At 43.0% G+C, this 15,936-nt stretch overlaps 1 protein-coding gene across 3 annotated transcripts in view; it reads left to right on the forward strand.

Moving 5' to 3' along the window:
- Window positions 1-15,936, forward strand: part of THSD4 (thrombospondin type 1 domain containing 4) — a 411,334-nt gene that overhangs the window by 358,122 nt on the left and 37,276 nt on the right. For all 3 annotated transcript variants that reach the window (XR_013979370.1, XM_080980690.1, XM_080980691.1), the window contains one exon: window positions 15,515-15,690. Coding sequence is in view for 2 of the 3 variants with exons in the window: in XM_080980690.1 (XP_080836816.1) it covers window positions 15,515-15,690 (176 nt within the window). In the remaining variant the exon portion in view is untranslated. The remainder of the gene's footprint in view (window positions 1-15,514; window positions 15,691-15,936) is intronic.

Raw genomic sequence — 15,936 nt, forward strand, 5'->3', positions numbered from 1 at the left:
CCTGACCACAAAAGAAAAATGAAAAGTTTACCCCCATTGCTGTTCTTACTCCAATCCTATTTGCGTATTCTGAAAACATTTTCCAATCTTCTTTAAAATCAGTCTCTTTCTGATCTCTAATTTTACACGCCAAAGTTGCCAATTCTACATATTCTATCAATTTCAGCTGCCATTCTTCTTTGGTAGGTACCACCTCATCGTGCCATTTTTGTGTGTATAATATTGGTGCTGCCATTGTTGTGTAAAGAAATAGAGTTATCTGTTTTTTGGGGGGGATATCTGCTGCAGTTATCCCCAGTAAGAAAGCTTCTGGTATTTTGGGGAGAGCTACCGTAAATATCTTTTTCAACACATTACAGTGGTACCTCTGGATGCGAACGGGATCCGTTCCGGAGCCCCATTTGCATCCTGAAGCGAACACAACCTGTGTCTGCGCGTCTGTGTGTGTGCAGGTCGCGATTCACCGCTTCCGCGATTGCCCGTGACATCATTTTGAGCGTCTGCACATGCGTGAGCGGCGAAACCCAGAAGTAGCGCGCTCCGTTACTTCCGCATCGCAGCGGAGCATAACCTGAAAATGCTCAACCTGAAGCACATTTAACCCGAGGTATGACTGTATCCCAAAGAAGGGCAGTGCCCAATCCCAAAGAAGGACAGTGCCAAAGAATGCTCCAACTACCGCACAATTGCACTCATTTCACATGCTAGCAAGGTTATGCTTAAAATTCTACAAGGAAGGCTCAAGCAGTATGTGGACCGAGAACTCCCAGAAGTGCAAGCTGGATTTAGAGGAGGCAGAGGAACCAGAGACCAAATTGCAAACATGCGCTGGATTATGGAGAAAGCTAGAGAGTTCCAGAAAGACATCTGCTTCTGCTTCATTGACTATGCAAAAGCCTTTGACTGTGTCGACCACAGCAAACTATGGCAAGTTCTTAAATAAATGGGAGTGCCTGATCACCTCATCTGTCTCCTGAGAAATCTCTATGTGGGACAAGAAGCTACAGTTAGAGCTGGATATGGAACAACTGATTGGTTCAAAATTGGGAAAGGAGGACAACAAGGATGTATATTGTCCCCCTGCTTATTTAACTTATATGCAGAATTCATCATGCGAAAGGCTGGGCTGGATGAATCCCTAGCCGGAATCAAGATTGCTGGAAGAAATATCAACAATCTCAGATATGCAGATGACACAACCTTGATGGCAGAAAGTGAGGAGGAATTAAAGAACCTTTTATTGAGGGTGAAAGAGGAGAGCGCAAAATATGGTCTGAAGCTCAACATCAAAAAAACGAAGATCATGGCCACTGGTCCCATTACCTCCTGGCAAATAGAAGGGGAAGAAATGGAGGCAGTGAGAGATTTTACTTTCTTGGGCTCCATGATCACTGCAGATGGTGACAGCAGCCACAAAATTAAGAGACGCCTGCTTCTTGGAAAGAAAAGCAATGACAAACCTAGACAGCATCTTAAAAAGTAGAGACATCACCTTGCCAACAAAGGTCTGTATAGTAAAAGCTATAGTTTTCCCAGTAGTGATGTATGGAAGAGAGAGCTGGACTATAAAGAAGGCTGGTCGCCGAAGAATTGATGCTTTTGAATTCTGGTGCTGGAGGAGACTTGAGAGTCCCATGGACTGCAAGAAGATCAAACCTATCCATTCTTAAGGAAATCAGCCCTGAGTGCTCACTGGAAGGACAGATCGTGAAGCTGAGGCTCCAATACTTTGGCCACCTTATGAGAAGAGAAGACTCCCTGGAAAAGACCCTGATGTTGGGAAAGATGGAGGGCACAAGGAGAAGGGGATGACAGAGGACAAGATGGTTGGATAGTGTCTTTGAAGCTACCAGCATGAGTTTGACCAAACTGCGGGAGGCAGTGGAAGACAGAAGTGCCTGGCGTGCTCTGGTCCATGGGGTCACGAAGAGTCGGACACGACTAAACGACTCAACAACAATGACTGTATAAATCTTCCCCCCAAAGTACTTAGCTACTCTGCACTTCCATCACATATAGTAAAATGAACCTTCTACTTCTTTATATTTCCAACAAAGAATTGACATTGATTTATACATTTTTGGTAATTTATTTGTTGTAAAGTACCATCTACAGTATATATCATTTTCATAAAATTCTCACTCAAGGTATAGCAAGTATAGCATGCTGTGAATTTCAACCCATATTTCCACAACTTTCCCCATGATTCTATTCGATGTTATTCCCCACATCCCTAGCCCAATGGATCCAAGAATTCTCAACGTTTATGGCCTTGGATTCAGCTCATTAGGCCCTGGGGATTTGAATTCATTGAAAGTATCTAGGTGGTCCCTTACTACCTCTTTTTCTATTTTGGGCTGCAGCTCTTTCCTTACATCATTTTTTCTGTTATCACCAGGTTGGGCATCGCTTTCCTTTTGGGTGAAGACAGAGGCAAAGTAGAATCATAGAATCATAGAATCATAGAGCTGGAATAGACCACAAGGGCCATCGAGTCCAACCCCCTGCCAAGCAGGAAACACCATCAGAGCACTCCTGACATATGGTTGTCAAGCCTCTGCTTAAAGACCTCCAAAGAAGGAGACTCCACCACACTCCTTGGCAGCAAATTCCACTGTCGAACAGCTCTTACTGTCAGGAAGTTCTTCCTAATGTTTAGGTGGAATCTTCTTTCTTGTAGTTTGGATCCATTGCTCCGTGTCCGCTTCTCTGGAGCAGCAGAAAACAACCTTTCTCCCTCCTCTATGTGACATCCTTTTATATATTTGAACATGGCTACCATATCACCCCTTAACCTCCTCTTCTCCAGGCTAAACATGCCCAGCTCCCTTAGCCGTTCCTCATAAGGCATCGTTTCCAGGCCTTTGACCATTTTGGTTGCCCCCCTCTGGACACGTTCCAGTTTGTCAATGTCCTTCTTGAACTGTGGTGCCCAGAACTGGACACAGTACTCCAGGTGAGGTCTGACCAGAGCAGAATACAGTGGCACTATTACTTCCCTTGATCTAGATGCTATACTCCTATTGATGCAGCCCAGAATTGCATTGGCTTTTTTAGCTGCCGTGTCACACTGTTGGCTCATGTCAAGTTTGTGGTCAACCAAGACTCCTAGATCCTTTTCACATGTACTGCTCTCAAGCCAGGTGTCACCCATCTTGTATTTGTGCCTCTCATTTCCCCCCCCCCCAAGTGCAATACTTTACATTTCTCCCTGTTAAAATTCATCTTGTTTGTTTTGGCCCAGTTCTCTAATCTGTCAAGGTCGTTTTGAAGTGTGATCCTGTCCTCTGGGGTGTTAGCCACCCCTCCCAATTTGGTGTCATCTGCAAATTTGATCAGGATGCCCTTGAGTCCATCATCCAAGTCGTTGATAAAGATGTTGAATAAGACCGGGCCCAAGACAGAACCCTGTGGCACCCCACTAGTCACTCTTCTCCAGGATGAAGAGGAACCATTGATGAGCACCCTTTGGGTTCGGTCAGTCAGCCAGTTACAAATCCACTGAGTGGTAGCATAGTCAAGACCACATTTTACCAGCTTCTTTACAAGAATATCATGGGGCACCTTGTCAAATGCCTTGCTGAAATCAAGGTAGGCTACATCCACTGCGTTCCCTTCATCTACCAGGCTTGTAATTCTGTCAAAAAACGAGATCAGGTTAGTCTGACATGACTTATTTTTCAGAAATCCATGCTGACTATTGGTGATCACAGCATTCCTTTCTAGGTGCTCACAGACTGTTTGCTTAATGATCTGCTCCAGAATCTTCCCTGGTATTGATGTCAGTCTGACTGGGTGGTAATTATTTGGGTCCTCTCTTTTCCCCTTTTTGAAAATAGGGACAACATTTGCCCTCCTCCAGTCTGCCGGGACTTCGCCTGTTCTCCAGGAATTCTCAAAGATGACTGCCAGTGGTTCTGAGATCACATCTGCCGGTTCTTTTAATACTCTTGGATGCAGTTCATCTGGCCCTGGAGACTTGAATACATCTAGACTAGCCAAGTATTCTTGTACTATCTCCTTAGTTATTCTGGGCTGTGTTTCCTTTGCTGAATCATTTGCTCCAAATTCTTCAGGTCGGGCATTGTTTTCTTTATCGGAGAAGACTGAGGCAAAGAAGGCATTGAGGAGTTCAGCTCTTTCAGTGTCCCCTGTTTGCATTTCACCATCTTCTCCTCTGAGTGACCCCAGTAGGTGTTGAGCAGTTCCGCTTTCTCTCTGTTACCCAATAGCATTGCTCCATCTACTGCACGCAGAGGACCTACCACTTGCTTGTTCTTCCTCTTGCTTCAAACATAGCCAAATAAACCTTTTAAAGTTGTTTTTAAACTCTGTTGCAAGCCTGAGCTCATTCTGAGCTTTGGCCTGCCTGCCTTTTCCTTGCAGCTGTTGGTTTATCGTATATATGCTTTCTTCGTGATTTCCCCTTTCTTCCATTTCTTAGACATGCCCTTCTTATATCTCAGCTCATCTGTTAGCTCCTTATGCAGCCACACTGGTTTCTTTAGATGCCTCCCACTTTTGTTTCTTGTTGGAATTGTCTGCATTTCAGCCTTCAATATTTCTCCTTTTAGAAACTCCCATCCTTCTTGGACTCCCTTCTCTATGATTATTTCTGACCCAGTAGCTCCTTAAGATTTTTGAAATTGGTCTTCTTAAAGTCCAGGGTGCAGGTCTGACTACACTCAGCTTTCCTTGCCTGTGTATCATGAAACCCAGAAGGATATAATCACTTCCTCCCAAGTTTCCAAGTACAGTACTTCCACTTTGTTGATCAGTTGTTCCCTGTTGGTGAGGACCAGGTCCAAGAAAGATGACCCCCTTATTGCTTTTCCACCTTCTGGAAAATGAAATTGTCAGTGAGGCAAAGGAGGAATTTGTCAGACCTTAGAGTGTTGGCAGAGTTTCATTTTCTTTACTGGCATAACTGGTAGTTCTTCTTGCTTCCATTTTTGGGCCAATAACATTCTTGCTGCCGTTGTTGTGTATAAAAACAACTTACATTCCTTTCTATTTACCGTATTTTTCGCCCTATAGGACACATCGTCCCATAAGGCGCACCTAGTTTTTTGGGGGGGAAATAAAGGGGGAAAAAATATTTCCCCCCCAGGCACGGGGCTGGGGCGGGGGAAGCCCGAGCTTCCCCCGACCCCAGCCCCCAGAACAGGCAACTCTCCGCAAGCCGTGGGAGCCCGGCGCTGGGCTCTCGCGCCTTGTGGAGAGCTGCGCGAAGTCTGGGCGTGCTGAGCTCAGCGTGCCCAGGCTTCGGCAGGCAGGCAACTCTCCGCAAGCTGTAGGAGCCTGGCGTGGGCTCCCACGGCTTGCGGAGAGCTGCGCGAAGCCTGGAGAGCAAGAGGGGTCGGTGCAGACTGACCCCTCTCGCTCTCCAGGCTTCAGCAAAAGCCTGCATTCGCCCCATAGGACGCACACACATTTCCCCTTCATTTTTGGAGGGGAAAAAGTGAGTCCTATAGGGCGAAAAATGTGGTATATCTTTTTTTTTTAAAATATTTATTACTTTTATAGATTACAAAAAAAGAGAAAAAAGAAAAAAAGAAAAAAAAACAGAAGAAAAAACAAAGGAGAAAAACAAAAAGAAAAAGCAATACAATGCAATATATAAACAATACAAAACATAACCTAAACTCAAAACTAAACACATTAAACTAAACTAAACAAACCCCACTCCCTAACCTTAACCCAGAATAGAACAAAACAAAAACAATTTAAAAACATACATAGTCTCTTTTCCATACTCTATCTTTCATTCACTTATTTCCTCGAGCTCCTCACACCTCCCTTTTTGTGTTCCACTTCTATTAATTGTTTCAGCAAATCCTTTCCATCTTTCTCCATTTTCTGTGATAATGTAAATAACGTATTTTTTAACCTTATTTTCTATTAAAACTAAAATACTTATATGTGCTTAACTCCTTATAACATTTCTGTTAAGCCCATTAAAAAAAAAAACCATTCCACCATTTTTCCATCACTCATTAATTTTACCATAAGTCTATATTTAAACTTTAAATTTTCCAATCTTCTTCCACCATCTCCTCTCCCAGGCTTCGGATTCTGCCAGTCCTTTCCGTCAAATCCATAAAGTCCATCAACCTGGTGATCTTATGTCCGAGGCTCTTAACTCTTTTCCAAGTCCCTTCTGCAGGTCTTCTTCATTTTCTTTAATGCTAATGAGCAAATCTCGGGGAAACTCCAGCCTGTCAATCCTTTTATTCCTTCTGAACAGATCAGCTGAATTTCCATAGTTAAAGCTACAGTCCATAAAGTATTTCCGGGTATTTTTCAAAATTCCTCCAATTCCAAAGGCCCCCAAAACTTCAATCTCCTCCAGGCCCGAGTCCATGTCCCAAAAGTCAGTTAATCCCTGCATAGAGGGCTCTTTCCAACTTTCCTTCTTTAATCCAAGCCGGGATCCATTCCTCGGAGTCTGACTTTTCCTAGATTCAATCATAGAAGGCCTCAACTTATAGTCCTCAATTTACTTCTGTAAAACCACAGATCTCACTTGTATTATTTTATGTTCAACAACAGCAGCATTCTCCTTCTCCTCCTTCTCCTCCACCATTTGTCCTGCCAAAATGGGTTCCTGTACCAAGTCCTGAATTATTTCTTTGTTGGTGTTCGCTTTTTGACTCAAGTTGGTCACTTTCTGTTCCAAATTATCAACTTTGAAAGTCATGTCATCCATCTTCTTGTGAAGCTGTCCCAGCGAACAGCTTATCTTGCATAAAACAATCACAATGGCCTCTCCTGTCAACATTTTTAAATAGTCCAAGGTCGCTCTCTGGTTCTCAGAATCCTTATCTGCAATTGGAAATCCCCCAGTTATATTCCTGTGACAGTTTCAAAAGCTCCCTCTAGAGGGAAACAGTCTCCACTTGTATCAGTTCTTTCAAGCACAACTCAAGCATTAAAGATAAATTTTCAGTTACTTTTCCTCTTTTTTAAATGCAGAAAAGGACAATGGAAACAGTATCTTACTCCTATTTAGCTAGCTGTCAAATCCTTTCTGTCAAAAGCACTCTCTCCAAACGTCATCTGGCAGCCCGTTCCCAGGTTCAGAGCAGTGGTAATTTGATTTTTTCACTCTCTCCTGCAAGCTCACTAGATCCAAAATTTCCCCCTCTTCTCCTGCTTCCAAGGGGGGTTTTGTATTTTAAACCGGTGGAAATTTGATCCTTTGCCAAAAGCTTTCAAAGGCTTTAACTTGTAGCGTCTTTGCTTCAACCTATTTACAAAAACGGGAGGCGGACTTCCTGTTTATAACCTTCCCGTTTCAGTGCCGAATTAAAGTATTTAAGAATCCAATTTTCCGTTTTACTCACGAGTAAATGTTTAAAGTCCAATTGTCCACAGGAAAAAGTCAGCGCTCTCCGGCAACAGCAATGCGGCTTCACTCCATGAAAGAAGCAGTCGATTCAAAGCACCGCGCCACTCACCCCACGTCGCTCCGGATCCCCAAAACAGGGTTTCCCCGCGAGTAGGGGATGCGCAAAGGTGCCAGCCGAATCCCACGTCCACAGGCTTCTCCCGCCTGTGGTTTTTAATGGGTCTCCGCCTCGCCGTGGCGGTTCAGACCCTGTTTTCCACGGAGCGGATTCCTCCCGATCAGAGGAAATCCGCCATTGCCAGAGGCGCCAACCCGGAAAATGCGGTATGTCACTTCCTACAGTGCCCAGTAAAAATGCTTCTGGTTTCTTTATAAATGTATATTTCAACATTTTTTTCATCTCATTATATATCATCTCCCAGAAGCTTTTCACCTTTTTACATTCCCACCACATGTGATAAAATGTTCCTTCTTTTTCTTTACATTTCCAACAATTATTGTTAACTTTATACATTTTATCTAACTTGACAGGTGTACTGTACCATCTGTACATCATTTTCATCACATTTTCTTTTAGGGCATTGCATGCAGTAAATTTTAAACCTTCTTTCCATAATTTTACCCAATCACTCAGCTGTATATTATACCCAAAATCTTTAGCCCAATGAATCATAACCGACTTTACCTCCTCATCCTTCAAATGCCATTCAAGCAGCAATTTATACATTTTAGACAAAATTTTACAATCATTACTTAATATCTCTAATTCAAACTTTGACTTACTTTCATCAAATCCTTTTTCTTTAAAATCCTGTTTAAACATTTCATTGACCTGACGGTAGTGCAACCAATCATACACATATTCTTTAATTTCTTCATATGGTTTCATTTTCCATTTACTTCCTTCCTTTTGTATTAATTTCCCATAAGTTATCCAATTCATATTTACCTTTTTCACACTCACTGCTTCTAATGGAGATAACCAATGCGGTGTTTTACGTTCCAATAGGTTTTTATACCTATCCCATATTTCAATTAAAGATCTTCGAAATATATGCCTTCCAAATCCTTTATGGATTTTTGTCTTATTATACGATAAGTATGCATGCCATCCAAATCTATTATCATAACCTTCCAAATCTAACAGTTCCGAATTTTCTAATAACATCCATTCCTTTAACCAACAGAGGCAGGATGCTTCATAATATAATTTCAAATCTTGCAGGGCGAAGCCTCCTCTTTCTTTAGCATCTGTTAACAACTTAAACTGTATTCTTGGCTTCTTTCCCTGCCAGATATACCTTGAAATCGTTTTTTGCCAATCTTTAAAAATTGCTGCCCTTTTGATTATTGGAATTGTCTGAAACAAAAATAACATCTTTAGTAGCACATTCATCTTAATAGCTGAAATCCTTCCCCAAAATGATAACTTCATCCTTCCCCATATTTCTAGATCTCTTTTAATACCATTCCACGCCGTCATGTAATTATTTTGAAATAGATCAATATTTTTAGAGGTTAACCAAATTCCCAAATACTTAACTCTTTTAACAACTTCTATACCTATTTGTTGCTGTAGCACTTTTACCAGGTCCTGTTTCATATTTTTAAGTATTATCTTATTTGCTTTTTGTTCAGTTTAAAACCTGCCTGTGAATCTTATGTCTTGTCCCTTCCCAGTTACTTAAGCAAGTGGGCCCTGACATTTGCAGGATAAAGTCTTAAGGCAGGCTTGGAGCAATGTCATACTATTTGCTGGGTCCCATCTCTCCAAAGCAGTGTGTGTGTGTGTGTGTGTGTGTGATTTATGATGTCATATCCTTATGCAGACCTGTTGCCTGTCTTCTTAGTGACATCTTTAGGGAGACACACCTCACACTGAAAACCCATGTCTCAAGCCAAGGAAATCAGTAATCATATCCCATAATGATAGTGACTGCCAAAGACAAGCCTAATAACAAAGACAGGCTTGCTTCTAGCCATCTTCCCTCATTATCCTGCAAGATCACAGCCATTTCTGGCCCAGGTTAGCAGGCTCACTTCATAAACATGAAAAATGACACAGACATCCCAGGCAAGTATTTCTCACTTTACAATTCAATGCCTCCCTGAAAAAGGTTCTAAAAAAATAACAAACTTTTTTGTGGGGAGGAGAATCAACAAATATTTACTATGCTAGCAATGTCTTCCAACCGTTCCTGATACCTCCTTATTTCACAGCATAGGGACAATACTTCATTTGTAGCAGTGCACTCTGGCTAGCCTACAGCAGGGTGGGCAACCAATGGCCTCAAGATGTTGATGCTGAGCTACAGCTCCCATCGTCCCTTATCATGAATGGATCTGGCTGGGCAGGAGGTGGAGACCACAACATCTTGAGGGCACCAGGCTAGCTACCTTGGCATAGGTAACCCAGGGCATTCGCCCTTTCTCTGGCCCATTGGATGAACTTCTCTCATGTTCGTCAAAGATTCAATGGCAGGAGTTTCCTTCTTTCCAGTCCAGAAGCAGAGCTGAACAGTTATGGCTGATAGCTCCCAGCATTATAAAAACTCATTTCCTTCCTGTTAAATTCTTCTAATGATTTTGCCTAAACAGGAACCTCTGTTTCTCCCCCCTTGAAATTTCACTTTTGGTAAAACTCTGCAACAACTTCAATTCTGTCTATGCATCTTTGTAGGACAGGAAAATGCTCCACTTCTAGGTTTTGGTTGGTTGTTTTTTTAAAGTGTTCTTCCATTTTATAGTAAATTTTACATTCCACAGAAGTTATTAAGTCACCAGCATTAGAAGTTACCAGCATCACTTTGGGTGTGAATCCCAGCCAACCTATGAGCTGTTAATCTAGCAGCCAGTTTGATGCACACTAAATTGGGCTCTTTGAGCCTCTCTAATCCACATCAAGCAACTCACCCTTAAAAAAAAAAATCCAGTACCATTTATCTGCAACACTGAAGACTAGGCTGGTTTTGTTCTCTAGCAGGAGATTCAATGACAGTAAAAACTCATTTGTAAGCTCTGTCTACATACATCATAAATTTGCAAAACACAGGTTCCCATGTAGCCTCTCTGTTGCAGGTCTATTTTCAATTCAAGTACTGGTGTGCCAAACCATAGCTCCTAGCCCATGCTGCCTTCCATGTCATGACAACTTGGGAACCATCTTCCTATCCACCTTAGCTCATTGCAAAATGTGGCAAATCCAAGAGCCCGTGCCTAAAACATTTGGACTCCAATTCTGCCATAGGAACAGAGTAAGCTGCCTTGTACTAAGGCTGACTTCTGATACATCTATCTCAATGTGGTCCACACTGGCAGTGTTTTCCCAGGATTTCAGACAGGGGACATTCACTTAAAGATTGAATGCAAAGCACATGTTTGTCAGCAACACACCCAGCAGAAAGGAATCTCCAGAGGAAAGAGGAATTGGCTGCACCTGAGTTGCCAAGAAGTAGGAGGCAGAGCAAGTGATTAGAGCAGAGGTGGGCCAGCAGGAGGTGGGGGAGGACGTGGCGTATATCTGGCCTTGGGAGGGGTCAGAAGCCAGTTGAGTCAACAGACTCCGATGCTGAAGGATGAGTTGTGGAAGCTGGGACTGCTGTAGGCCTGTTATTGAGAAATAAACCTCAGCTACTTAAACTGCCAGCGTTCTGTGTCTTGTGTGGGAGAAGCGCTAAACCTGACAATATTCTACCACTGAGCTGTTGCCCATTTTAACCCAATGGCAAGTAATGGTCTATCTAGATCAGCACTAGCAATGGCTAAGGATGCTACAAGGAGGTTCAGAAGCAAGTGATAATGGACACATCTTCCTCAACCAAGATGGTCAAGGGTCTGGAAACCAAGCCTTATGAGGAATGGTTGAGGGAGCTAGTTATGTTTAGCTTGGAAAAGAGGAGAGATATCATAGCCACATTCAAATATCTGAAGGGCTTTCACATGGAAGATGAAACAAGCTTGTTTTTTTGAGGGTAGGACTCGAACCAATTCATTATACACCTCGAGGTGCCAGGCAGAAATGCTCTTCTTTAACCAGGTCTTGGGTTGAGTGACATCTGACGCCCTTTTAAAATGTGTTTGGGGGAGGGGCTACCGGGCTGTTTTTGTTTTTATTATGTCTTTCGTGGTTTAATGTTCTGATTTTATCCTGTGAACCCTCCTGAGACCTGTGAGTCTAGGCATGGTAAACAGATTTAACCATCATCATCAAGATTTGCAATCAGGCACATATGTGCATTGGGAGCGGGGGAGGGGGGACTGAATTTATTGAAACTGGAAGGTCAGCAAGTTGTTCATTCTCTAGTTTTAGAAATAATTTTAGGAATTCTCAGTTAAGCTTGAATTCAGGAGGAACAGAGTGCGTACCACAAGCAACCAGGAGAGCTTTGGGGGAAATCTTCTCCATCAAACCCTCTTTAGGAATGTGGCCTTCTTGAGCATTCAGCCTGCCTCCTTTTCTAATTCTGGATCTGGTTTACTGTTTTAAAATCTAGCCAGGTTTTTACAATATACTTTTATTATTGTAATGGGGAAAGCTAATACGTAATTTAACTTCACCACTTCTCCAGGATGTAAAGTTTGTCAAGGTTTTAATTTTTAAGAGTCTGAAATGCTATTTCCTTCACTCTGTAGCATTCCTGTTTAATGTTTCAGACACATGCTGGACTGTGAATGACACCCGAAAAAGGTGCAAAGTTCTTTGTATGTATAAAGAGGGTGCAATGCCCTTCACATCCCACAGTCTGACTCCAAACTATACAAATATTGCATTCTAAAAGTGCTTTCAACATAGGGAATAACATTTCCTAAGACATCAATTTGACATGCTTACTATTGACAATTTAGGGTGACTTACCAGATGCTGTCCAGGTTATTAGCTCTTTTGAAGGCTTAATAGATTGGATGATGGACTGGAGGGGCTTTTGGTTTGGTCCAGAAGGTCTCTTTTTCTATTCTTCTTTAGTAATCAGGGAGATAGTGCTGTTGTGTTGCAGTCCCTCAGACAGTGAGGCTTATTAAGGTGTGCCTTCCAGGCACCACATTCACCCGAGGCCTAGTTGGAAGAGTGTAGAGCAGGGGTCAGCAAGGTTTACCTCGCCTGGGCCAGTTCACTCCAGTGGAGATCCCTCTGTGGGCCGGATCGCGCACACGCCTGTGATTTCCGGCATCTGCATCTGCACAGATGCGATTTCTAGCGTCTGCGTTTGCGCAGACGTGATTTTCGGTGTCTGCATCTGCACAGATGCGATTTTCAGAGTTGCAGAAGCGAGTTCCTGTGCCGTGCTGTGGTGGTTTAGCACAGCATGTGGGGACTCGCCAAGCAGGCAACTCGTTTTGGGGGCGGCTGTAGGCTGGTTAAATGACTCCCGTGGGCCGCTTGTTGCCCATGGGCCTTAGGTTCCTGACAGTTTGGGGGAATAGAAAAGGCTGGCAGCAATGGGTTGTTGGGGATCCAGGACTTCTTTTAATCTAAGTCAGTGAAGAAATTTGCTACTGCAAAATAACCCCTAAAAGTTCATTCCCGAGTTTTGCTCAGGAGAACTTCATTTCCATATTGTCTCTCAACATTTTGACAGCACATTTGGTGGTGCTTTAATCACAGTATAGCATTGGCGACCCTAATTTAAGTTGATCATCTATGATGAATATCAAGCTGGAGTTTGAAAAGACCAGCTAGCTTCCAAGCACCAATCCAATCTTTGTGCAATGTAATTATAAACCACTTGGTCTTTGCCAGCATTTTTCCTATTTATTTCTATGCTTTTGATTTAAGAAAAGAACCAGAGAACTACATTAGGAATTATCAAATAAAACTACATTTATACTTTTAATATAAGTATTCCATATTAAAAAAATAGTTTAAGTCTAGGCCAAGAAAAAGCTTACCAAAGGTCTCTGTAGCACAGGTGTTCTAATTAAATTGCACTGGCTGCATCTTGCTGACTGTCAGTTATTGTCGCAGACAGTTGAAAGTTTCCACCCTGTCCTTTTAACAAGAGGTAGACCTTGAATCCAGAAAAGCAAGGAATGCAAGTGGTGGAATCCTTCCATGTTAATCATGCACACTTCTCCCCATGTCAGGAGGGAGGTTCACATATCTCCTACATGTTGACAGAACATGTGAGGGGGGATGTGGAGCCATGCAGATTGACCATAGCACTTTGCACTGGGAACATATCCCTGTGCTAGCTCTATGCAACAGAATCCCTTCCCTGCCATCTGCACATTTAGCTAGTGCAGGGAAGAGCTCTATACAAGGAGGGATTCTGGCTCAATATGAAGGGTCCCTCTTCATACGGATGGACTTTATGTGCATACATCAGCATATGCATAGAGCACTTTCTCATGCCAGCGGGACCCACAGATGGCAAGGAAACATTTCCATTCCGCATGGTGGCAAAGGAAAGAAGAGGAAAAGGGCTTGACCATTTGTGAACACCATCAAATAAAATAATATTTCAAAGGAATAATCCCCAAGTAGAGGGGCTTATGGGAGTTTGAGTCCAATAATATCAGTGTGTGCGTGCGCACGCGCACCCAGGCACTCCACTGCTAAATCAATGGGTAGATGTTCCTCATTTGTGCCAGGTGGCTATTCAAGGCTCACCCCTGTGGAGGAGCTGCTTCCCAGTAATGGAACATAACTTTGGAAAGAACCTTCAGCCCAGGAGGTAGGGCGAATTAAGTGTCAGCAAGAAGGAAGTACATCCAAAGAACACCCAGTTCCAATGGAAAGTGACTGGCAAGGTGTCAGGACCATGGATAGATCACAGGGGAAATGGATGCATTGCTAAAGTCACTAAGCAGATCTATCTAAGGAGGAATGATCCTGCTGTGGACAAGCACTTGCTAAGTCTGAAAAGGTTGCGGCTTAAACTCCAGCTTACAATTGGAGTGAACAGAAGAAGAGTCTTGCTGGATCAGACCAAAGGTCTATCTAGTCCAGCATCCTGGTCTCACAATGGCCAACGATGCCTTGGGGAAGTCCACCAGAATTACCTAAGTGAAGCAGCACTCCCAAGCATGCTGCCTCTCATCTTGGTGAGAATATGTGACCAACTTGCATTTTTTTCAGTTTTCATTATTTAGGTGAGTGTCCCCCCCCCCCCCAGTATTCTGGTGAATTTAACTGGTTTTAGGATGCTTTTCTGTTGTACACATTAGGAACTATTGTATTAAGCAGCACATAAATAAGTAAAATAAACAAATCTTTACCAGTAGCCATTGATAGCCTTATTGTCCATAAGCCAAGAAGTTTAACTATGCACAGTGTGAAGGAATCATTGACCCCCCCATCTATTAAAGTTCACCTTCATTGGGTTCTAGTAGTATGAGAGAGGGATAAAACCTCTCTCAATCCACTTCCTCCACACTGTATACAACCTCATAGACCCATATCATGTTCCCATTCACTTTTTTTCTACATTAGGAAGGCCTCAGTGTTATCCCTCTGGCAGTGGGTATTCTGTTGCCACTTCTGGGTGTGGTGTTGGCAATGAAGGCAGGATGCTGAGTGATGCAGGGCATTCTGGAAAGGAGCGGTTGGTACCTGAGGATTTCCTAAAGTAGGGATGGGTAGCCTGTGGCCCTCCAGATGTTGTTGAACTTTAATTTCTATCAGCCCCTGCCAATATGATCAGTGGTTGGGGGTGATGGAAGTTGTAGTTCAAAACATCTGGGAGACCACAGGTTCCCCATTCCTGCCATAAAGGAAACAGTTCCAAGAGCTCATGGTGAGTGATACAGAGTCACTGGAAGCAATTCTTCCTCTTCTTTTTTGGTGAGATTTTCAGAATGACTTATTTTCTCCTGCTACTGCATCCTGGACTCGCCTAGAGATGTGTTCTAGACACTCAGGAACACAGGAAGCTGCCATATACCAAGTACTGCACAACCCTTGGTCTGTCTAGCTCAGTATTGTTGACATTGACTGGCAACAGCTCTCCAGGATTTCATGCAGGAATCATTCTCAGTCTGGAGATACCAAGGATGGAACCCGTGACACTTTGCAGATACAGCACATGTTCTGCCACCAAACAGTTACGGAATTTGTGCTCAGGTTTTATTGATGTGGACATTGCTGTGTCAATATGAACATTTATATATCATAAATACTTATTTGTATAACTTAACACATGCCATCTCCCCCCTTGTTTCTTACAGCACTGCGGAGTCGATCAGGGCGGTCTATTATCAATGGGAACTGGGCAATTGATCGACCTGGGCGATATGAGGGAGGAGGAACAATGTTCACCTACAAACGCCCCAATGAAATCTCAAGTACTGCAGGGGAATCCTTTCTAGCAGATGGCCCAACAAATGAAATCTTGGATGTCTATGTAAGCTGCAAATATTAGGCATAATAATACCACTTCAGTTAACTACAAGACCATTTTGTTCTCTTTCTCTATAACCTAGAAGAACCACCCTTGATAGTTAGTAGTATGCAAACCACTGAATTTGGGGGGGGGGGGACACTGCTTTGCAGTCTTATTCGACTTGCATGCGCACTCAGAAGTACCACTGAATTTGAGTAGGGTTACTGTTGATCAAATTCCTGCCCTCGAAGGAGCTCAGGGTGGCAG

This window comes from Podarcis pityusensis (genome assembly GCF_964106645.2).
Source record: "Podarcis pityusensis genome assembly, chromosome: 14".
Lineage (NCBI taxonomy): Eukaryota > Metazoa > Chordata > Lepidosauria > Squamata > Lacertidae > Podarcis > Podarcis pityusensis.